Genomic DNA, 22,898 nt, shown 5'->3' with positions numbered 1-22,898 from the left:
GGGAGGAAAATGTGGACACATTGGGAGCAACTGGGATCAGCTGGAAGGTACTGGAACCATGCCGAGAGGACTGAGACCACAAGTGGGGCAATGTCGATCATACTGGGAGCAACTGGGACCACAGTGTGGGCAACAGACAGAAACTGGGCTCATGCTGGAGGCAACTGGGAGTAACTGGGAAAGACTGTGATCATGCCGAGCTAACTAGAACCTTACTGGGGCAACTGGAATATACTGGGAGTATCTGTAACCATACTGGGGGGACTGGAGCCACACTGGGAAAAGCTGGGAGCAGGCTGGGGTCAACGCTTGGGGACAGTGAACCTATGCTGGGGGCAACTGGGCATGACTGGGACCCTGCTCAGAGGGACTGGGACTGTTCAAGGGGCAACTGGGATCATAATGTGAGGAACTGGGAACAACTGGGACTATGCTTGGGGGCAACTGGGATCATTCTGGGATCACATTGGAAGCAGCTGGGTCCATGCTGGGTCAGACTGGGATCACACAGAGGGTGACTGGAATCATACTGGAATTGACTGGGACTGGCTGCGAGCAACTGGAATTGTGCTGAAAGCAACTGGGAGAAAGTGGGAGTGACTGGGATAAACTGGGAGAGACAGGGAGACAGTGGGATCATACTGGAGGCTACTGGGGTCGTGCTGGCATTGACAGGGCGCAACTGGGATCACACTGGGGGCCACTGGCATCAGACTGGGAGTGACTGGGCTCATACTGGGAGTGGCTACAATCATCCTGGGATTAGAGTGGGTGTGACTGGACCCTGACTGGGGGTTACTGGGAGCTACCAGGCCCACACTGGGAGCCAACTGGGGACATAATTAGAGGAACTGAGATCAACTGGGATAAAACAGGGGGCAAGTGAACCACGCTGAGGTAACTGGGAGTGCCTGGCAATGACTACGAGAATGTTCAGGGCAACTGGGATCTACTGGGAGTGTCTCAGACCACATGGGTGTTGACTGGGACCAGACTAAGTGTGGCTGGCAATGTGCTGGGGAAACTGAGAACACACTGGGGGCAAGTGAGAGTGACTAGGGCCTTGCTGGGATAGACTGGAATCATCCTGGGAGTGACTAGGATTATGCCAGGGGCAACTGGGAGAACTGGGAACACACTGGATGAAAGTGGGAGGAACTGGGCCCTTGCTGGGGGCAAATTGCATCATCTTAGGGAACGACTGGGAGGGACTGGGCTCATACTGGGAGCAGCCACTCCCGGCCCCGGGACCCCCGATGTCCCCCCGAGGGCCATCTGCGGCTCGGCTTTGGAGCCCTGCAATCTCCAGACATCTCCCCAAAAAAACCCCAAACCCAGGCACCCCCCGGGATATTTGGGCTGAGCTCCCCCTCCCCGGGCACCTGCGGGATGGGGGGCGATGCTCCCGGGGCTGCGGCGACTTCAGGCAGCGCCAGGGCCACGCGATTCCTTCTCTGCTCTTCTCCGGCTGCTCCCTGCTGCCGCTGCGCCTCTTCCTCCCTCCCTCCTCCTCCTGCCCCGTTCCCGAAGGCCGAACCGTGAGGGGAAAGGGGGCGAGGAAAGGGCGGGAACCGTGAGGGGAAAGGGGGCGAGGAAAGGGCGGGAACCGTGAGGGGAAAGGGGCGAGGAAAGGGCGGGAACCGTGAGGGGAAAGGGGCGGGGCCAAGGGGACCCGCGATCCTCTAAGGGCCCGGTTTGGCCTAAAGTCACCCAAAATGGCATCAAATGCAGCCTACATGCACATGGTTCGGCCTGATATCAGCCAAATGGGATCTAAAATCACCCACACAGGATTAAGATTCTCCCATATGGGCCCAGTTTATCCTAAAATCTCCCAAACGGGCCCCAACCCCACCCACATGGGCCTAAAATCATCCAAAGGGATCTGAAATCCCCCCCTAAACCCCACCAGATCCGGCCTAAAATCAGCCAAAGGGGCCGAAAATCCACCCGAAAAGGCTCGGAATCCCCGCAAGGGATCTGAAACCCACCCGAAACCCGCCCAGTTCGGCCCAAAATCCCCCAGAGGGGCCGAGCCCGAGGCCGAGCCCGGGATCGGCTCCGGGGTCGCTCCGGGACCTCCGCGTTCGCTCCGGGGAGTTTTGGCCGCGGCCCCGGACGGGCCTGGGCGGGACCGGGAGGGACCAGGGAGGGCTCAGGGCATTTGGGGCTTTTTTGGGCTTTGGGGGATTGTGTTGGGACTTATGGGGGAACTGTTGGGGGTTTTGGGGAGAATTATTGGGTTTGGGGGGAGTTGGGGAATTTTGGGGGGTTTTGTGGATTTTGGGGTGTTTGGATTTTGGGGGGATTTATTGGTGCTTTGGGAGGGGGTGTTTTACTGGGGGTGTTTGAGGATTCATTTAAATTTTGTTTTCTTTTGAATTTTGGGGAGTTCTACTGGGATTTTGTGGGAACTTTGTGAGATTCACTGGAATTTTATGGGGTTTTATTGCAATTTTCTGGGGATTTTGGGATTTTATTGAAATTTTGGGAGCATTTAGTGGGATAGTGGGATTCTTTGGGCGTTTTTTTTGTTTGTTTGTTTGGTTTTTTTTTGTTTTGTTTTCTTTTCTTTTCTTTTTTTTTTTTTTTCTGTGGGATTTAGGGAGTTTTTGTGGGGTTTTTTGAGTGTTGCCAGGATTTTGTTGGGCCTTGGCATGGATTTTGTGGGACTTTTTGTGGTTTTGGGGACATTTTTGGGGGGATTTGTGGGGTTTAATCGGGAGTTCAGGAGCTTTGTTGAGATTTCAAGAGATTTTGTGGGCTTTTATTGGGATTCTAATAATGTTGTTCTAATGGGATGTTGTGAGACTCATTTGGGATTTCCTGGTTTTTAGTGGGACTTTCTGAGGTTTTAGGGAGATTTTGGTGCCTCTCAGCCCTTCCCCACTCCCGGGGACAACCCCAGAGCCCGCGCAAAATTCCACTAAAACACTCAAAAAATCCCCCAAAAATCCCAGTAAAACCCTCCAAAACCCCAGAGAATCCCAAAAAATGCCAGTGAAACCCAACAAAACCCCAGAAAACTCCCCAAAATTTCAATACATCCCCCCCAAAAACAAACTGTGCAAAAACCCCAAGAAAATTCCCCAAAATCCAGAACCCCACAAAATCCCACAAACCCTAAAAACCCAATAATTCTCACCAAAAACCCAATAATTCCCCCTAAACTCCAAACAAAATCCTCCAAAGCCCAAAAAAGCACCAAAAAAATCCCAAAAAACCCTCCCAAATTTGCCCCAAAATCCAAAAAAATCCCCACAAACCCCCCCAAAATCGCCTCAAACCCAAGAAAGGCCCCCAAAATCACCCAGAACCCCCCAGACTCCCTGGGGGCCGTCCTGGATCCGGGGGCACCGGCCGGTGGAACAGGAGCCACTTCAGGGGCCCTCGGAGCTTTTTGGGGAGGGGGCACCATGGGAGACCCCCCAAAAACGGGGGAGGGGGAACCCCTGTTGTGCCCCCTCCCCCAAAAACCCCCAGACCCCGGTTCAGGGTGGGCCTGGGACCCCCCGGGACCCCCAAATCTCCCCCAGGGCCCCTCCAGGAACCCCAAACCCCCCTGAGCCCCCCAGGGTTGGCCCAGGACCCCCTGGGAGCCCCCAGACCCCAATCGGGCCCAGCCCAGGATGTCCCCTGGGACCCCCCAGGCCCTTCCCAAGACCCCACCCAGGACCCTTCCAGGACCCTCCAGACCCCTCCCCAAACCAACCCGGGACCCCCCAGCCCCTCCCCAGATCCCCCAGGGCCTTTCCCCAAAACCCCCCCAGACCCTCTCCCAGAACCCCTCCAGCCCCCCCAAAGCCCCTCCCAAAAACCTCCAAAACCTCCCAGGACGCCCCCAGGACCCCCCAAACCGCTCCCCAAACTCCCCGCAGAGCCTCCCACGCCCCCCAGGACCCCCTGTGCGGACCCCCCTCCCCCAGCTGTCCCGGCCCCTCAGCAGCTCCCGGAGCCTCCGTCCTCTCCCAGCGCCTCCCCCGCTCTCTCCAGCGCCTCCCGCAGGACCCGCCCGAGCCCGGGGCGGGCCCGGGGCCGCCGGGGGAGGGGCCGCCGCTTCCGCCGCGCCTCTGATTGGCTGGAGCGGCGCGGGGGAGGCGGGCATTGCTGAGGGGAGCCGCGCGGTGATTGGTTGATTGGGCACGGAGCGCGCCGCTATTGGCTGGAGGAGCCGGCGCGCGCGGCGGAGGCGGGAGATTGTGAGGGGAGAGCGGCTGAGGAGGGAGCTGAGGTGGGGCCGGGGGAAAGTGGGGGGGGTTTGGGGCGGGTCTGAGGTGGGTCTGGGGAGGTGTGAGGAGAAATTGGGGATTTTGGGTGGGTTGACGGGAAATAGGGCGGTGTGCGGTGGGTTTGGGGGGAATGAGGGGGTCTGAGGGAGCTTTCGTGGGTCTGCGGGGGCTTTAGGGAACTTTGGGTGGAGGTTAAGAGAGTCTGGAGCGTTCTCAGGTGTGTTTAGGAGGATCTAAAGGGAATTGGGGGGTCTGAGGGGATTTTGAGGGAGTTGTGAGAGGAACTGGGGGGATCTGGGGGTTCCGAGTTGGGTCTGAAGCGAATTTGGGGGAGTCTGAAGGGATTTCATAGGGTTTAGGTAGGGTTTGGGGGTCTGAGGGGGATTTAGGAGAGTCTTGTGGGATCTGGGGGGGTCTCAGGTGGGTCTGAGGTCAATTCTGGGGGCACTGGGGCTGTATGAGGGTAATTGGGGGGGTTAGGTGGGTCTGGGGTGGATTTGGGGCTCTGGGGGCACCTGAAGGGGGGATGCCAGGGGGTGAAGGGGTCGCAGCCCCCCCAGACGCCCCCAAAGCCCCCCTGTCCCCACAGAGGGGTCCCGGCCATGGCGGTGCAGGACCCCCGGCCCAAGCCCAGCATCTCCATCAACAACCTGAATGAGGAGATCAAGAAGGACGGTGGGGGGGGGCTGGGGGGTCCTGGGGGATCTGAGAGCGTTCCTGGGTGTCCCCAGGGGCTCAGGCTGTCCCCTGTGTGTCCCCAGAGCTGGAGCGCTCTCTGTCCCCATTGTCACCTGTCCCTGTGCCAAATGTGTTGCCTTCTGATGAGAAGGCGGGCGACCTGGTTTCAAGACACAGCACGGCGACCCGGCCTCGCCCGGGTCACTCGGTCCACTGACATGCACAGACACCAATGTGGTGGATGGTCAAATGGCATTTATTATCTTATCTCATGGGGTTAAATAGTCAAGGGGGCTTCACTACGTCAAAAGGGGATGGTGGGTCTGGCTAGGGTTAGTAAGGAGTGGAAAACTAATGGTTAGGAGGGGCTGCATGCTTCAGGGGTGATTGATCACTTATAGCAGGAAGAGGGGGGAAGGGTCTAGCTTTCCGTCACATCCCGAGATCTTCCGTTCGCCTGTCCCTATCTACCACATCTCCCCCCCCTTTTTTTACTAATGAATGAGGTAGTTATAAACATAGGCACTAAGGTGAGGTATAAAATTATAATATGATAAGGGAAAAGGGGTTTTTGGTAAACCTGAGTAATCTTCGCAAGGGAAGTTTAGAGAACCTTTGCGACTGGCAGTGTCCTTGGTTTTTGGTTCACAGCATTTGTTGCCGGCCTATAAACAGGATGTTGGCCCGTTCTAGGCGAGCTTGAACAAATGAGACCAGCTTGTTTAGCAGGCATGGTCCGAATGTGAAGGTTAAAAACAGTATCACTAGCGGACCTACTAGGATGGAAATTAGAGTGGTGAGCCATGGCGATTGATTGAACCAGGACTCGAACCAGCTCTGTTGGGTTTCCCTGTCTTTCTTTCTTTGGGCCAGTCTATCTCGGAGTTCTGCCATGGAGTCTTTAACGACTCCTGTGTGGTCTGCATAGAAGCAGCATTCCTCCTTCAAGGCGGCACACAGACTTCCTTGCTGCATGAACAAGAGGTCCAGTCCTCGCCTGTTCTGCAAGACCACTTCCGAAAGCGAGGAAACTGATTTCTCTAGAAAGGAGATGGATTTCTCGATCCTCTGCAGGTCCTCATCGATGGTCATTTGCAGCTGAGCAAGCCCTTGGTGTCGGGTCGCGAGGGCTGTGGCTGTGCCAGCTGCTCCCAGGCCGAGCAGCATTGCGATAGTCACTCCCGTTATTATTTCTCTTTGTGGAGTCGGCCGGGCTCCTCAAAGATGTGGTACACCTCCTCGTCTGAGTGGTACAGGACCCTAGGAACAATCAGAACTTGGACACAGAAATCGGTAGCGTCATTGAACTTGGCAAGGAACACGCAAGGACTCACCCCAGATCTCTGACAAACCCACATCCCAGATGCGGATGGGACCGCCCACTTGTTGACCTTTCTGTTGGGCTTGACGACTCTGGTGCAGAGGTTGCCTTTCTGCTTTGCCAAGGCTGCATTGCCAAAGCATTTGCCCCGGCCTGTGACTTGACTCAGGGTGATTCCCCTACGGGGGGTGTCCCATCTGCACTGGTGAGGAGCTTCGGCTGTGGAGTAACTGAAGGGGGTGTCTAGAGCGACTCCTTCGTAGAAAGGAGGTTTAACATCGTAGCAAAGCCAGCAAGAATTGGTTAGGTTCGGGTTGGATTCGTTCAAGGATAGAAAGGTAACCTCTAGCATGCAGAAGATTGGGTCTGAGTCCGACTCGGCTAAGCGGCCTATCTGGAAGGTGTCTGCATGGCCGGTCGGGATATCGGTGGCCTTTGTGGGTAGTGGTTTGGGATGGGTAACGTTTCCCCCTTTCAGCACGTCCTTAATAACCTTATTGGGTCCTACCGGTCGGGGTGCCGGTGGTTGGAGCCTGGTAATTCGCATGTTCACCCACTCTTTTGGCACCTTGAGGACTACCGTCCACGTTCTGCCTGTGGCCCAACTAGGGTGCTCTGGCTGCAGAACCGTCATGTTATAGTCTGTGCACTTCCGATGTTTGGATTGTGTATGATAGTTGCTATAGACCCCTTTCACGATGGTGGGCTTTTTACAGCCGGTAGGTGCCCAGGTGAACTGCAAGAATCTATCGGGCTCCTGTGGTTCCCACCCTTCTCCCGATGGTCTGGCATCTGTGACAATGGTTTCACAGCCCCAGTGTCTGCAATATCCCCACCCCGGGTAGTTACAGTACTTCTTCCCAGGGTTGGAGGCGGGACACCAGTAGGACAGGTACATGTGCATGATGTGTGGGTGCTGGGGTCGTAGTTTTGGTCGTCCTGGAAACAGGTCGGCGATATGGAACACGAAGGATGGGGTGCCTGCCGTGGTGATTTCTTTGAACACCTTGTCACTTGAAAGATGCTGCATGACCCACCTGAATGGCTGATGGGGGTAATAGTCTGGGTTGGCTCGCCCCCCGGCGATGAGCCCTAATAGCAAGATCACACAATGCCACCGTTGCTGTCTGGGTCTCACCGGTGTAGGATTCTTGGGTGCTGTCTGGCGTTTTGGTGGTTCGTCGTTTTCCTCCGGAACCGGGATGTATGCGTTACGTGGACGACCCACGAGCATGTCCTGTAAACAGAAGCTCACAATTCTCGTTAGTCTCATTCTGAAGGTCTGGCTTGATTGACTTAAGTGGGCACCACTTGATCTTGCCCTCTTTTTTAACCGCCACATACCCCCGTCCCGTGAGTACCAGTCTCCAGCCCCGTTCCCATTCACCCAGTTCATTTTTGATTACAACCTGTGGGCCCTCCTCTAGGGCTTGAGTGGCCCAGTGTTTTCGAACAGAACTGTCTGCCTCATCTCCTCTAGGGAACTGATTCAGTGCTAGCAAAGCTGTTGCCAGTATACGCGCTTGGTCTCCTGGGGGGACGGAATTGGTAAAGCCCTCTGCCTTTGCCAATACTTCTAGCTTAGCTTTCAGGGTCTGGTTTGCTTGCTCAACTATGGCTTGCCCGGTACTGTTATACGGGATACCTTGCACTAAGGTGATGCCCCATTTCGAGGCGAATTCTTGCACTGGTTTGGAAATGAAATTGGAACCGTTGTCAGTTTTGATTTGCTTGGGGATACCAAGCCATGCCATAGCTGTCAGCCAGTGCTGCATCGTGGCCTTAGAGTTAGCTTTGGGGTGCTGTGTGGCTAAGATCGCTCCGCTGTAAGTGTCCACTGTCACTGCAAGCCATGCTCGGGGCTTTAGCAGTTGGCATAAGGTGAAGTCCGACTGCCAGATTTCCGAGGCCTTGAGACCTCTTGGGTTGACCCCACTGGTCCACAGGGGCGACTTCTGGCAGTGAGGGCAAGTGGCCACTACGTGTTTTCCGTCCACGGTCGAGATCCCGCATCTCCTCGCCAGTGCTTTGGCTCCGATGTGGAGCGACTCGTGCAGCTGCCGAGCTTCCTGCAGCGTCCACACTCCCTTTGCTGCGGCGTCCGCCTTGTCGTTGCCGGTCTGGAAGAAGCCCTTGACTGGGTTGTGGCTGTTGACGTGGATGACAGACACGGTGCCCCGTCGCGAGGAGAGCGCCTCCTCTAGCATTGAGGCCGCTGCTGACGTTGACACGCCTGGTCCTGACATGGCCAGGCAAAGCTTTGCCACGAATATAGAGTCCGTTACGATGTTGAGGTGTTCGTCTTGGAAGAGTCCGCACACCAAGACCACTGCTGCTGCTTCCAGTTGTTGCACTGACAGTGTGGGATCACCTGTTTTGACGCAATGCCATTGCTCTCCTTCCTGCCACACTGCCGCTGCAGTAGAAGTCGTGGAGGAAGCGTCTGTGAAGACCGTCGGTCCCGGCTGCGGTCGGTCCATGACCTTTGGCGGCATGTCTATATCGACGATGGTCAGCAGCTGAGTCCAAGGTGGCCTGGTGGCGTAGGAGATTTCTCCTCCGAAGCCGGTGAGAGCAAGGGCCAGGTGCTTCGATATCGCGGTCGACTCCGTGGTTGGCCACTTGCGAAAGGGGAGGTGGATTCTTGTCGGCTCGGTTCCCAGGTGTCTCAGAGCGAGTCTCCTGCCTTTCATGATGAGGTTGGCGATGCATTCAACTCCCGGGGAAAACGCCCGGGTTGGTCTTCCGAGGACCACCCATTGGATCGGCCGGGACTTTTCGGAAGGTCCTTGGGCTAGTGCTCCCACTCCTCCCTTTTGTGTGAAGTGGACGTACAGATCGAGTGGCGCATCTGGGTCCCACCTGGCAAGCGTGCCAGTAGACATCTGGTGCTCGATGAAGTCGAGGGAGCTCGCTGCTTGCGGCGTCAACTCCTTGGGGTCCCAGGGGTGCTTTCCTTTCAGGAGGTCATATAGGGGTTCCATGACCTCGGGTGGGACCAGGATGATGTTGCGGAGCCACTGCAGAGAACCCACAAGGAGCTGCACGTCATGGAGCGTCTTGATGTCTCGGCGGACCTTCACCTTGGGGGGCGTCACGTAGGAGTCCGTGATCCCCACTCCCAGGAAGGTCACGCAGGGTCCTCTCTTGATCTTCGCGTTCGCGATCTCAAAGCCATTGGCCTGGAGAGTTTCCGTGATCGCGGTCACCAGGTGATCCACCTGGCTCGTCGATGGTGCAGCGACGAGGATGTCGTCCATGTACTGAACGATGGTCGCAGCGGGGTAGGATTGTCGGACTGGCGCCAGTGCTCTGTCCACGGTGATCTGGCATATGGTCGGGCTGTCCACGAGACCTTGCGGCAGCACCTTCCACTGGAAGCGGAGGTTAGGTCGCTCGCCATTCAGGAACACGATGGAAAAGGCGAACCGTTCCTTGTCCTCAGCGTGCAGGGGTATTGAAAAGAAGCAGTCCTTGATGTCCAGCACTGCGCATGGCTGCCCTTTGGGGATGGCTGAGTTCGTGGGCAGCAGTGTCTGAACTGGACCCATGGGTTGGATTGTCCTGTTCACTTCCCTCAGGTCGTGGATGAGGCGATAACCCTCTCCGGACCTTTTGGGGATTACAAATACAGGGGTGTTCCACGGGCTGGTGGAGGGTTCTATGTGACCCTTCTGCAGCTCGCGGCTGACCAGTTCCAGCAAGGCTGCCATTCGAGGCTTTGACAGGGGCCACTGCTCGACCCATATGGGGTCTGACGATTTCCAGGTCAGTCTGATTGGCAGCGGTGGGTGCACGGCAGTGACCCTCAGGATAAATTTGTAATTCTGGCTCCTAACATAGCGAGGACATCCCTTCCTATCAAGGGTGGAGAGCTTTGTAGAATGTAAGGGTAGATTGCCACCGTCCATTCCGGTCCCTTTTTCGTGTGGAGCGTTATGGCCACCAGCTGGGTGCTTTTCCACGCCCGGGATGGCCCTCCCACTCCGTTCACTGGGGGGACCTCTTTGCATTGCCAATGCTGAGGCCAAAGCGCTTGGGGGAAAACTGTGCAGTCGGATCCCGTCTCCGCCCAGAACTGGAGCCCTATGATGTGGGGATCCTGACTGCCGTAAAGGCGGCATGTCCCCCACATCTTCAGGGGCTCTTTCCCTATTTTCATGGCCAAGGCCACCCAGGGGTCCCGCTCTGGGGCGTCCCCTGCTGGCCCTGTGGCACAAGCGTGGCTTGTGGCGGTGGTGGACACGACGGTGCTGCTGGCGGCGCTGCAAAACTCTGCAATTGTGTCGCTGGTGGGGGTGCGAGGCTGGCTGCCTCCTGTGGGGGCATGGGGTATGAGGGCCCCCCTCCCCACTGGGGGTTGACATAAATGAGCCGCTTCGCATTCGCATCGGGAGGAGGCTGAGTGCGGCCGGTGCGCCCCCTCCCTTTCCCGTTTCCCTGAGGCCAGGACCTGCAGTCCTTAGCGAAGTGCCCCTTTTCCCCACAGCTCCAGCAGGGCCCTCTCGGGCGTGCTTGAGATGGGGGCACCGCCGCGGACTGCTGTGCCAGCTGGGGACAGCTCACTGCAATGTGGCCTGCCTGACCGCACTTAAAGCACGCCATGGCGCTGGTTAGGGTGTGAACAGCTGCCTGGATGGGTGTTAGGTGTTCTTCTCTTACGACGTGCCTGATCATATCGGCTAGGCTGGCCCCGGCTGGCAGGGAGCGCAGAATGTCTTTGGTGACGGAGTTACATTGTTGGCGCAAGCAGTCTGCTACCACGGGACCCTTTGCCTCTGCAGGCAGGGTAGAGGAGTCTACTGCTGCCTGCAGGCGGTCTACGAACTGCGTGAAGCTTTCGCTCTCTGCCTGTCTTATGGTGGACCATGGTGATGGCTTGGCCACGACCAGAGAGGCAGCCCGAATAGCCTCCCTAGCAGCTCGAGTGGTGGCCCTGACTTCCTCAGCCCGCATCAGTGCGGCTTGCTGCTGAGGTGTAACCATCTCGTCATGCTTCCCCAGCAGCCTGGATAGGCTCGACCCGTGCAGTGGCTGTCCCGCCCCGGAAGCCTGGGTTAGAGCTCTCGTACAATTGTCTTCCCATTCCTGCTTGAACACGATCATTCCCGCACCACCGAGTATCATGCGACTTATTTGTTTGATATCAAAGGGGAGCAAGTCGTCATTACCAAAGAGGCCGTCCACGAGGGTGGAGACCATAGCCGAGTTGATCCCTTTCTCTGAGATTGCTTTGACAATTGCCTGTACGTCTTTGGGGTTTACCGGATTATATACCCGTTGTTGGTTTCCCTCTGGTCCAGTGATCCTCACCAGGAAGGCTTTTACTGCTCCTGAGGGAGCCCACTTTGCACAAGCTATCTTTATTCTAGCCCAGTCGGTAAACTGGGCTGGTTCGCGTTGTGATTGCCTTTCGATGTGGCTTAAGGCTTTGTTCGGTTTTGTTTCAAACCGCGTCAGCTCCGCTTTTTCCATTTCTGAGTCCCCGTCAGCGTCCGTCAGCTCTCCCGAGCTGTCGGAACTGGTGGAGCTCGACTCAGAGCCAGAAGTCGAGTGCCAGCGCGTTTCCGGGTCCCGGTGCCTTTTCGTGTGGCTCCGGCCCCGTCCCTCCCCCTCCCTTCGGGGGTGGTGCCTTTCCCGCCCCCTGGGCTTGCCCTGCCGCCCGCAGGGGGAGGTCTCTCCCTTGGATGGTAGCAGCTTTGAGCACAGTTCCTGATTGGGCACGCGCTCTCCGCCGCCCCCCTCCTCCTCCTTTCCTCGCGGCTGCGCGCTAGCGAGAATCCGGGTATTTGGGGTCTTCCCGCAGGGAGCATGCGCGCCCCACCCATCCTCTGGGTCACCGGCGCCATGTTCGGCGGGGTAGGGCGGGGGTGCTGCCGGTGTCTCCTCCCGAGCCGTGTTTCCCGCGTCTCTGGCTTCCCTCGCCAATTCCTCCCAAAAGGACTGCGCGCGCTGCCGCGCCCCCGGCGCCGAGTCGCCGATCCGCGGTGAAGGGACGGGTGGGGGGTCCGCGAGTTTTTCGGGAAGCCCTGCGGGGGAGGTTGGGCTCGGGCTCGGGGAGGGGGGGGACGCGCCCGGTCCCCCCGGGTCCCCGCTCCCGGGTACCTCGCTTTCGGGGGCGGTTTGCGTTGCTGCTCCTACCCCCAGTTTGGGTGTAGCTAATAAACATGCGCTCGCCGCGCTCCATGTTTCTTGCTCCTCTAACGCCTCGTGCAGAGCCCGCTCGACTTTTCCCCAAGCCTTGAGGCTTTTCCCGCTGCCTGAGGTTTTTGTTTCCTCGGCTAATGCGGCCATACATCTCCCCCACACCTCCGGGTGTAATATATCAACGGGACGTTCAATCATCCCCAGCTCGAGGAGTCTCGCAATAGCGAGGTAAAAATCCTTGAGCTTACACTTAATTCCCCACTGCTTATAAATCGAACTTACGACCTTCGCGATGGCCTCCATGTGGCTCGCTGGTCCGGGGACGTCTCCCCCGCCTAGAATCGGCTTGGCCGTTCTGGCCGCTGTCTCTCGTCCAGGAGATTCCCGCTACCTGAGGGTTTCGGCACCATATGTCGCCTTCTGATGAGAAGGCGGGCGACCTGGTTTCGAGACACAGCACGGCAACCCGGCCTCACCCGGATCACTCGGGCCACAGACGTGCACAGACACCAATGTGGTGGATGGTCAAATGGCGTTTATTATCTTATCTCATGGGGTTAAATAGTCAAGGGGGCTTCACTACGTCAGAAGGGGATGGTGGGTCTGGCTGGGGTTAGTAAGGAGTGGAAAACTACTGAGTTTAGGAGGGGCTGCATGCTTTAGGGGTAATTGATTAACTATAGCAGGAAGAAGGGGGGAAGGGTCTAGCTTTCCGTCACATCCCGAGATCTTCCGTTCGCCTGTCCCTATCTACCACAGGTTGGAGAGCTTACAGAAATGGCAAACAGATGTTACTAAGTACCCCTCTTTCGGGAAATTTAAAAATATCCATGTCTCCATTGATACATTTTCAAACGCAGTTTTTGCCTCCGTACATACAGGAGAAACAGCTAAGCATGTCTGCCAGCATTTTTCACAAGCTTTCTCCTATTTGGGTGTCCCCCAAGAAATTAAAACAGATAATGGTCCTTCATATGCCTCACAAGAATTAGCTACGTTCCTGAATGACTGGGGTGTTCGCCATACATTTGGCATTCCTTACTCTCCCACGAGTCAAGGTATAATAGAAAGAACACATCAAACCTTGAAACGCATTTTAGATCAACAGAAAGGGGGAGAAGACCAGGCTGCACCTCAAAGGAGGCTGAATAAGGCTCTGTATGTTTACAATTTTCTAAATAGCTCTGCAGAAGAGCCTGACCCCCCCATTTACAGACATTTTTTGGACAACAAAAAAGCAAAACTAAAAGAGTACCCCCCAGTTTTGATTAAAAACTTAGATTCAGGACAAATAGAAGGACCATACAATCTTATAACATGGGGAAAGGGGTTTGCGTGTGTTTCCACAGGTGGAGGACTTAAGTGGGTCCCAGCAAAGAACGTGAAGCCCTACCACACATCAAAGCTCGCTGACACCCTCACATCAGCCAGTACTTCCACAAGCACAAACCAAGAAGCAAGCACCCAGACCTCAGCTGCGCAGAATCATCAGGGGAAAGTGATATGCCAGGAACAGCTCAAGAAAAGAATGAAGTTTTATCGTTTGCGCGTGTGCATGTTGCTTTTGTTCTAGTTTTTGTAGTGAAGCTTTACCTGTAAGTCAACCAAAGACGAATGTCTGGGTTGCTTTAGCCAAGTCTGCAGGCTCTGATACCATCCGTCTATCTGACACAAGCCCTGACAAACCTTTTTCAACCTGTTTAGTTGGAGTACCTCTTCCAGAAGGTTTTGATAATGTTACTCTTGACAAATACTGGCCATATGATGATCATCACGTATCTCCAACTCCTAGCCAGAGGCACCAAACTTATATTGATAATTCTAAAATTGATAACTCTGACCTTCAAGAGCTAGAAATCCTAGGCTCATTAACTATGGACACCTGCTACTTCTTTCATTTCCTAGGTGAAGACGGCCCTTATTTAAACGTTACCCCTTACCACCCAGTTTATAGCAATATAACTTCTTGGTGCAATCAAACTAAGCTTCTCATATATGATGAGCCTCACGCAGATCGTTTTAACAAACTTCCTATTCAATTTCCTAAAGGAATTTGGCTCATCTGTGGAGACAGGGCCTGGCAAGGTATACTTTCAAAAATAGATGGTGGCCCTTGTGCCATGGGGCAACTTACAATAATTGCTCCTAGTGTGAAAAGGGTAGTCAAAAAGAAAAGCAGGAGGATTAGATCCCCCTGGGGACATCAATATGAGAGCGACTGTGATAGTGATTTTCACCCTTGGAACTCAGGAAAATCAACTCTTATAAGCATTTTTCTACCTCAGATAAGTTCCTCGATTGCATTGAAACAGTTAAACAAATTAGGGTGTTGGCTCGGTAAAGAAGTAAATGCTACTTCTACTATAATCAGTGATTTGCTAACAGATGAAGAAGCCGTGAAACATGCCACTTTACAAAATAGAGCTGCTATTTACTTTCTTTTACTAGCACATGGACATGGCTGTGAAGATTTTGAAGGATTATGTTGTATGAATCTGTCTGACCATTCTGTTTCCATTCATAAACAGCTACAAAATCTGAGGGATTTAGCTAACCAAATTACAACAGATAACCCATCCTGGCTAGACAATTTGTTTGATGGTTGGAGCTTTGCACCTTGGCTAGAGGAACTTTGTAAAGTAGGTTTGATTATTCTAATAGTGATAACTGTAGTTTTAGTAGCAGTACCCTGTATACTTCAGTGTGTGCAGAAGATAATGAGTAAGACAGTATCTAATATCTTAGTTGTTCATCAGAACGGGGGAGATGTTGGGGAAGATGAAATAGCAAAGCCCTATAAATATGATGGCCTGGCAAAAGAGTCAGAAAATACAGGTTTTGAGATGAAAACAAGGTTTGAAATACCAAACCTTAATTACTGAGCATCTCGAAAACAATAATACAGCCAAGCTGAAAGCAATCCCCCTTTCTGATAGATCCAAAAGTCAAATGGAATGTCCTGTCTCACCCCCAATGTATGGTTCATCCCATACCTGTAACTCTCCCCTGAAGTATCAGGTGTCTGTAACCCCATTGGCCCAAGTCCTGTCCCAGCCCACCTTGAAGCCCCCTGATAAGGTGTGGCCAAGGGACCAGACTTCCTCTTGGACCTTCCTCTTGGGACGCTCACCTGGGACTTGTTCCCTCTCTCTCTCTCTCTCTCTCTCTCTCTCTCCCCGCTCTCCCTGGGTCTAACACAAGTTGCGGCTGGCAACTCCAAGCCGGGCCCTTCATCCTTTACAATAAACCATATGTTCTAAAGACCTGGCTTCAGAGATCCTTCAGCACCACCCATCCAAACCGTCCTGGAGCCCAGCAGTCCCCGCAGCGGGGAGAAGAAGAAGCACGGAGTTTGTTACCAGAGACTGCACTCACTGCTGCCCAGTCTGCTGGAACACAGAACTCCACGGTGTTGTCTGGGCACGGACGGGGCAGAACACCGCGCTCCTTTGCTTTTTAGTTACTTTAGCTAGCTGGGGCAGTCCAAGTTTTCCCTCGACTGGTTTTCTTTCCCTTTTCTTGGATCCGTTCGAACCTGCTCTGGACCGGAACCTGGGGAAGCACCGAGAGCTTGCACTTTGTGGCCCACGGGGGGCTACTCTGGGCAGCAGCCTTTCCCAGTGCCAGAGGGACTGAAAACAGAGCCACCATCCACCGGAGAGATTTTCTGAATCTGTCATCTCTTCAGAGCGACAAATGAGTTTTGTCATCTGGTCTTGTTCATTTTTTGGGCTGGGGAGTGCTTTGCCTGTTAAATAAACAGGTTTTTTCCACTTCTCTCTGCGGAAATTTTTCCCAAACTGATTGAGGGGAGGGGCCGTGTGGGTTTGATTTCTGGGGGGGGGGCGGCCCTTTTGGACATTTGCTCCCAAATTTCCCCTAAACCAGGACACAGGGACAATCTCTTTGCTGGCTCTAGACTTTATGACAGTCTGTCCCCTTGGGCTGGGGGAGCTGTCACAGGGCAGGGAGGGCCAGGGCTGGCAGGGGCTGCTCAGGGATGGGTTTGGCCCGTGTCCCTCGAAGCAGCGACTGCCCAAGCAGCTGCGCTGGCCCCGGGCTCTCCTCCCGGCCTGCTGGGCTTTGTTGGGTGGCACAGCCTGTGCCAAGGGGCGGCAAGGTGTTCCTGCGGGCACGAGGTGCCCTCGAAAGAGCCCGGCTGCTCCGCACCCAGGGATTTTTTAAAGTCTCTTGGGGATGCTCGATTAGTGCGCTTTGGATCCTCTTGCCGACCGGTCCTTTTCTTGGTGGCTGATCGCTCTGTAAGATGCTGCAGTCCTGACCAATCATTTTGGAAAACAGCAAACTTACTGGGTGGCTCGTTTCCCAATCGTAGTTCCAGTTGCTGTCATCGCCCTATGATGTCACTTTTCTAGAAGATTCTTACCTTATTACCACCCCCCTTTCTCTCTTAGTAGCCATATACATACACTTCAACAACTGTACATTCCACTCAACAACTCATCACATGAATTATATAACAACTCATTATATTCATTAACAATCCATAATAACTTATTGTAATAATTAACCATTAAGAACTCCACCTTTGAAAGTGAATTTATTTATAACATCCTGGGTGTCGCCCAAGGGAAGCTGTTTCTGTCTTGCATCACAGAACTGGCAGGTTTTTTGCAAAGACAGTCCTTTACAAACGACTTGTTGCATGCATTAACATCCAAGGGGCTGCTTTCAAAGACAGACAAAAAACCCATGAACAACCAGCAAACCAACCAAACCACATATTAAAAATGAGTACTTTATTTTTAGCTCCTGCTTTTAATGTTTTCCCAGCCGGCCTCCTTTTCCACTGCAGTATTTTTCTTTGCACAGATAAAAACCCTTGCCAGATTGACGCTGTTGATAAGGACGGGAACAGAGAACTCCAGATCAGAAGGCTAAGAAAATGAATTCTCTTGTTATTTCAAATGTACCACTCTATATATAGAGAACATTGAGAAGGCTAATTTCATTGGTCTTAGAGTAAAAACATGTCACACCATTGGTGTGCAGTGAATGACGCACAGTAGCAGAACATATCTATAAACAATGTCAATAACAAGATAGATTAGAGAATTATTTACATTCTTTCCCAACTGTTTCCCAGGCTCTTGCCTGGTTAGAAAACCTGTCTCGATCTCTCTGACTGAGATGAGAATACCCACACCAGATGATGTGACTTAACAAGGAAAACACAACTCACACCCAATGCATATATTAAAGCTAAACATGCAGACTCCCCTTGTCGCAATCGTCATCATTTCTTTTCTGTTCATTTTTATGTCAGATTGTTTTCAGAAGGGTGAGAACACAATCTCACATGCCCTGGCTAGTTTGATGCCATAGCCACTTCTTATCTCTCCTTTTTTATGAACCGTCCTTCCTGTAGTTTCTCTGCCCATTTGTCGCTCTTGGATCTCTGCCTCCTTCACCTGATTTTTATCTTTTTCTGGATTTGTGGGGATGTTTGTGTTGGTTTTCTTGTTTTCTTGGTGGTTGTTGTGTTTGCCTGTTTGATTTGGTCACGGTTTTACTTTTGCTTTTTGGGTTTTTTTCATCCATTTAACAGCAGAAATCAGCTTGTGATTTGTATTTGCTCCAGTTCAGTGTTCAAACAAATCCAACCTGATGAAGGTTTGGCTTTGGCCTTGAGGCTTTGCTCTTTGTGTGAAGTTTTGATACACAGGTGTTGCACATAAAGGTTGTTTTTGTTTTTAAAGTCATCTCAGACACAGACCTGCAAGCCCCTGTGACTTTGAGAACGGAGTGCTCTCAGACAGCAAATTGTGCATGAATAGGAAACTTGTAGTTCCTATCTCCATTACACACGGCAAAATGTCAAGGGGTTGGAATGGTACCAATTGTAGCCTTTCTTTTGCCTTCTTTTGCTGCCATGCCATAAAACCGTGTCAGATTCATCAATGACCTCGGTTCTTCCAGGATGGGGCGTGCAGGGATGATCCCTCAGCTCGTGTGTGCACCTGGTGTGCACCAGGCCAGACACGTGACTGTCATCCACAGCCAGCCTCTGTCTGCAGAGAGAGCAGGGAGCTGCAGCTCTGAGGAACTCAGGGCTTAGGGAGCAAACAGACCAAATCCCTAATTTATATCAGTTACTTCACTCGAGTATTTTCTGCTGATAGATTTTTATCTTCCTGCCCAGAGCTGGAAAAAAAGAACACTGGCAGTTTGCTTTAGCTATGAAGTGAAGAGACTCTTCTCAACAGGTTCCAGCTCTGCTGCCTGTTGGAATTAAAAGCAGAGCAAAACTCTTCTGTAGGTCACATCAAACCAACATAAGTTTCATGAGTCTGTGAAAGACATAAGAGTGTAAAAATTATTCCATTTTATAGTACTTACTGTTTTATAATTCAGCCATGGGGAAATTATGCCATCATTCACTATATCAAATAACTGGAAAAAGCACTGGAAAATAATTTTTTTTTTAATTAAGTTTTTTAAACTAAGTTTAAAAAAAGGGAAGGAATTCCATAAAGAAAACCAAAGAGTAAGAATACAGTAATTTAAACTTCTCAAAGCCCTTTGCTAATGGAGCCCTGAAGCCCAGTCACGTGCAGTGCAGCCTGGGCGGTCCCTTTGTGCCCAGAACTGCCAAGGGTCAGGGCCGGGATCAGCCTTCACCCAAAACAAGCTCCAAGACTCAGTGGGCATCAATCCAGAACAGGGCTCACACAAAGAGCAAAGCCTCAAGGCCAAAGCCAAACCTTCATCAGGTCTGATTTGTTTGAACACTGAACTGGAGCAAATTTGCTTGTCTGGTAACATCACTGTCACCATGAAACTTTACATGAGCTACTAAATTAAGCACTGTCCTGTCCTGAGCTGTGTGGCCCAAATACTGTTGAGAACTTGCTCTGCCTCTGCCCTGTGCCCCCGGGGCTGCTCTTGGCCTGGCAGCCTCAGTGGGAGCCAGCACTGGCTGCAACCCCAGCGGGCCCCCCAGGACAAGGCCCAGCAATGAAGAGGCCAATGAAAGCACTGGGCAGCAGCAGAGCCCTCAGCAGAGTTCTTTGGACAACCACGGACTGGCCACAGCTCCAGTGCAGCATGACTACGAGTCAGGCTACCAATGCTATGAGCAGAGTTACAAGAAAGCTGTGGAGAAAAATCAACAACTGACCGTCTGCTCTGGTACAGCTTCCGAATGCCAAGATAGCAGCCGATCAGCACGAGGGGCACGGTGAACAGTGTCACCACCGTGCCTATCATGCAGGACCTGCGCACATCCTGGGGGCAGACAATTCTTGGGAGGCGCACTGGATCCGGGGGCAAATATTCTTGTTTCAGTGATAACGTCTGTGGGAGCAGTGGGGAGCGTGAGCCCGTGCTGTGCTGCGCTGCCGAGCTGGCAGCACGGTGGATACGGCCAGGACGTTCTCTGTTTCCCCCAGAGCTGGGGCCTGCAGGCCCCTTGCCGCCCCTTGGCACAGGCTGTGCCACCCAACAAAGCCCAGCAGGCCGGGAGGAGAGCCCGGGGCCAGCACAGCTGCTTGGGCAGTCGCTGCTTCGAGGGACACGGGCCAAACCCATCCCTGAGCAGCCCAGAACAGGAGCTCAGGATGGAGAGCAGGGAGGACAAATCCCCACGGCAGAACCTCGTGGAAGAGGCCGTTTTGAGCGGCTCCACGGTGCAGGAATCCAACGGGGAGGAAAAGCCCCAGAGATGCTGCACGAGGAGGGGCTGCAAAGGCAGATCACGGGGATCTGAGGAGGAAAGACCCACCCTGGGCTGGGGAGGCGGCCGGAGATGGAGCCAGAGCTCGGAGCTGGTGGTCCCTGAGCAGCTCCAGGATGGGGAGAAGCCCCACAAGTGCTCAGAGTGTGGGAAGAGCTTCAGGTACAGCTCCCAGCTGAGCAGGCACCAGAGGACCCACAATGAGGAGAGGCCCTGCGAGTGTGGGGAGTGTGGGACAAGCTTCAGCCAGAGCTCCAACCTTTTCAGCCACCAGAAAATCCACACTGGGGAGAGGCCCTACGAGTGTTCCAAGTGTGGGAAGAGGTTTAAGACCAGCTCCAATCTCCTCAAGCACTATTGGGTTCACACAGAGGAGAGGCCCTTCTGCTGCCCTGACTGCGGGAAGGGATTCAGGAGGAACTCCCACCTCATCACCTGCTCTCCTCTCCGGGGAGAGGCCCTACAAGTGTCCCCAGTGTGGGAAGAGCTTCTCACAGAGCTCTACCTGGGCCCAACACCAACGGAGGCACCGGTAAGGGAAGCCCTGTGAGTGCCCCGAGTGTGAGAAGAGCAAAACTCCATCCCCCACTACAGGACCCACACTGGGCACAGCCCTGGTCACCCACATTCCCTGTCATCCATGTTGGGAACACAGCTGGCTGCTTTTCCTTTTGTGTTGACCTTAATTTTTTTCTCTTCTCCATCCCTCTGCACTCCAAAAGCCAAGAGGGATCCATCTTTCACCTCAAAACCACTCACATGCTACTGAAAACAACTGTATTTTAAGCCATAAAACACAATCCCACCTCAAATTGTTTGTTCTCACCTCAAAAACCTCAATCCCTTGCCAAACTCTCTCGATTCCAGAGCCTCCAGAGTGAGATGGGGTTGGGAGGAGCTGGGAGAAGTGGGATCTCAATTTGGAGGGGTGGGATGGGGATTCTGTGGGGCTGCGTGGCTGGGATCTATTTGATAGCAAATAAAACCTTCAGACTTACTGATTTCTTTGCCGTTCATTTTCAGTCCGTGGCAGTTCTGTCTGCAGAGCGCCGCCTCACAGAGCGTCCCCTCACAGTTCCTGGCTTTGGCCTGGCCCCGCCCCTTTCCCCTCACGGTTCCCGCCCTTTCCTCGCCCCCTTTCCCCTCACGGTTCCCGCCCTTTCCTCGCCCCTTTCCCCTCACGGTTCCCGCCCTTTCCTCGCCCCTTTCCCCTCACGGTTCCCGCCCTTTCCTCGCCCCCTTTCCCCTCACGGTTCCCGCTCTTTCCTCGCCCCCTTTCCCCTCACGGTTCGGCCTTCGGGAACGGGGCAGGAGGAGGAGGGAGGGGAGAAGAGGCGCAGCGGCAGCGAGGAGCAGCCGGAGAAGAGCAGAGAAGGAATCGCGGGGCCCTGGCGCTGCCTGAAGTCGCCGCAGCCCCGGGAGCATCGCCCCCCATCCCGCAGGTGCCCGGGGAGGGGGAGCTCAGCCCAAATATGCCGGGGGGTTCCTGGGTTTGGGGTTTTTTGGGGGGATGTTTGGAGCTGGCAGGGCTCCAAAGCTGAGCCGCAGAGGGCCCTCGGGGGGACATCGGGGGTCCCGGGGCCCGGAGTGGCTGCTCCCAGTATGAGCCCAGTCACTGCCAGTATGAGCTCAGTCCCTCCCAGTCATTCCCTATGGTGATGCAATTTCCTCCCAGCAAGATCCCATTTGCTCCCAGTTCCTCCCACTTTCATCCAGTGTGTTCTCAGTTCTCCCAGTTGCCCCTGGCATCATCCTAGTCACTCCCAGTATGGTCCCAGTATAATCCCAGTTACTTTCAGTCACTCCCAGTATGGTCCCAGCTACCTCCAGCATGGTTCCAGTTGCTTCCTAGATCTATCCAGTCAGTCCCAGTATGCTCCCAGTTGCTCCCAGTCACCCCCAGTATGGGGGATAATGTGCAGGGTGTGTTCCCAGTTGCTCTCAGATACTGCCAGTATGAGTCCAGTCACTCCCAGTATAATCCAAATATGAGCCCAGTGTGCTCCCAGTCACTGCCAGTATGAACCAGTTGTGCTCCACATGGTTCCAGTTGCTCTATTTCACCCTCACTTTCATTCCAGTCACTACCAGTATTTCCCAGTGTACCCCAGTTCCCTCCAGCATGTACCCAGTCACTCCCAGTTCCTTCCAGTACGTTCTGTGTGGAGTGCCCCTGTTGCTAAGAGGCAGGAGTTTGGTCTCACCCTTCTTGTGTTGCTGATAACTCCTCCCTTGCCCCAAACCCTTACTCCACCCCTGGGATACCCTGTACAAACCCCACGGCCCTGCCTTTGCCCTGTCTCTCGGGGGTAAGAAATGGATTCTGGAGCGTTGTGAAACCAAGACCCGTCTCGTTTGTTCCTGGCAGCGGCAGCTGCACCCTCCCTGGACACCATGAACTCAGCTGCAACAGTTCTGGAGGATTTGTGTGTTCTGGGGGGATTTTGGGCAGTATTCTCCTTCTCTTTGCATTTCAGAAGCCAAGAGGGGTGGATCTGTCACCTCAAAACCACTCAATCCCACTGAAACAACTGAATTTTAACCCATAAAGGCTCAATCCCACCTCAAATTGCTCGTTCCCACCTGAAAAAAACTCAATCCCACACAAAGCTCACTCGATTCCACAGCTGCCAGGGTGAGATGGGGTTGGGAGGAGATTGGGAGAAGTGGGATCCCAGTTTGGGGTGGTGGGATGGGGATTGTGTGGGGCTGGCTGGGTGGGATGTATTGGATGGCAAATAAAACTTTCAGACTTACTGATTTCTGTCCCCTTCATTTTCAGTCAGTTCTGTTTGCAGTGCCACCTTCTCAGCTGATTAAGTTCCTA

General features: G+C 53.8%; 2 protein-coding genes and 1 pseudogene across 2 annotated transcripts; all 3 read left to right on the top strand.

Annotated features, from left to right (window-relative positions):
• Positions 1-22,898, top strand: part of LOC128783030 (zinc finger protein 850-like) — a 281,788-nt pseudogene that overhangs the window by 131,950 nt on the left and 126,940 nt on the right.
• LOC128783054 (uncharacterized) lies at positions 4,204-16,099 on the top strand. The gene is made up of 2 exons (XM_053933655.1): positions 4,204-4,231; positions 13,725-16,099. Exon 2 carries the CDS (start codon positions 14,250-14,252, stop codon positions 15,255-15,257), a length of 1,008 nt encoding a protein of 335 aa, XP_053789630.1. The 5' UTR covers positions 4,204-4,231; positions 13,725-14,249; the 3' UTR covers positions 15,258-16,099.
• LOC128783070 (zinc finger protein 397-like) lies at positions 19,204-20,930 on the top strand. Its single transcript, XM_053933679.1, has one exon. It carries the CDS (start codon positions 19,956-19,958, stop codon positions 20,619-20,621), a length of 666 nt encoding a protein of 221 aa, XP_053789654.1. The 5' UTR covers positions 19,204-19,955; the 3' UTR covers positions 20,622-20,930.

The sequence above is a fragment of the Vidua chalybeata genome, unplaced genomic scaffold (genome assembly GCF_026979565.1).
Source record: "Vidua chalybeata isolate OUT-0048 unplaced genomic scaffold, bVidCha1 merged haplotype W_reject_10, whole genome shotgun sequence".
Taxonomy (NCBI): Eukaryota; Metazoa; Chordata; class Aves; order Passeriformes; family Viduidae; genus Vidua; species Vidua chalybeata.
The sequence above is the reverse complement of the archived record's forward strand: the minus strand, read 5'-3'. Positions and strand labels throughout refer to the sequence as shown.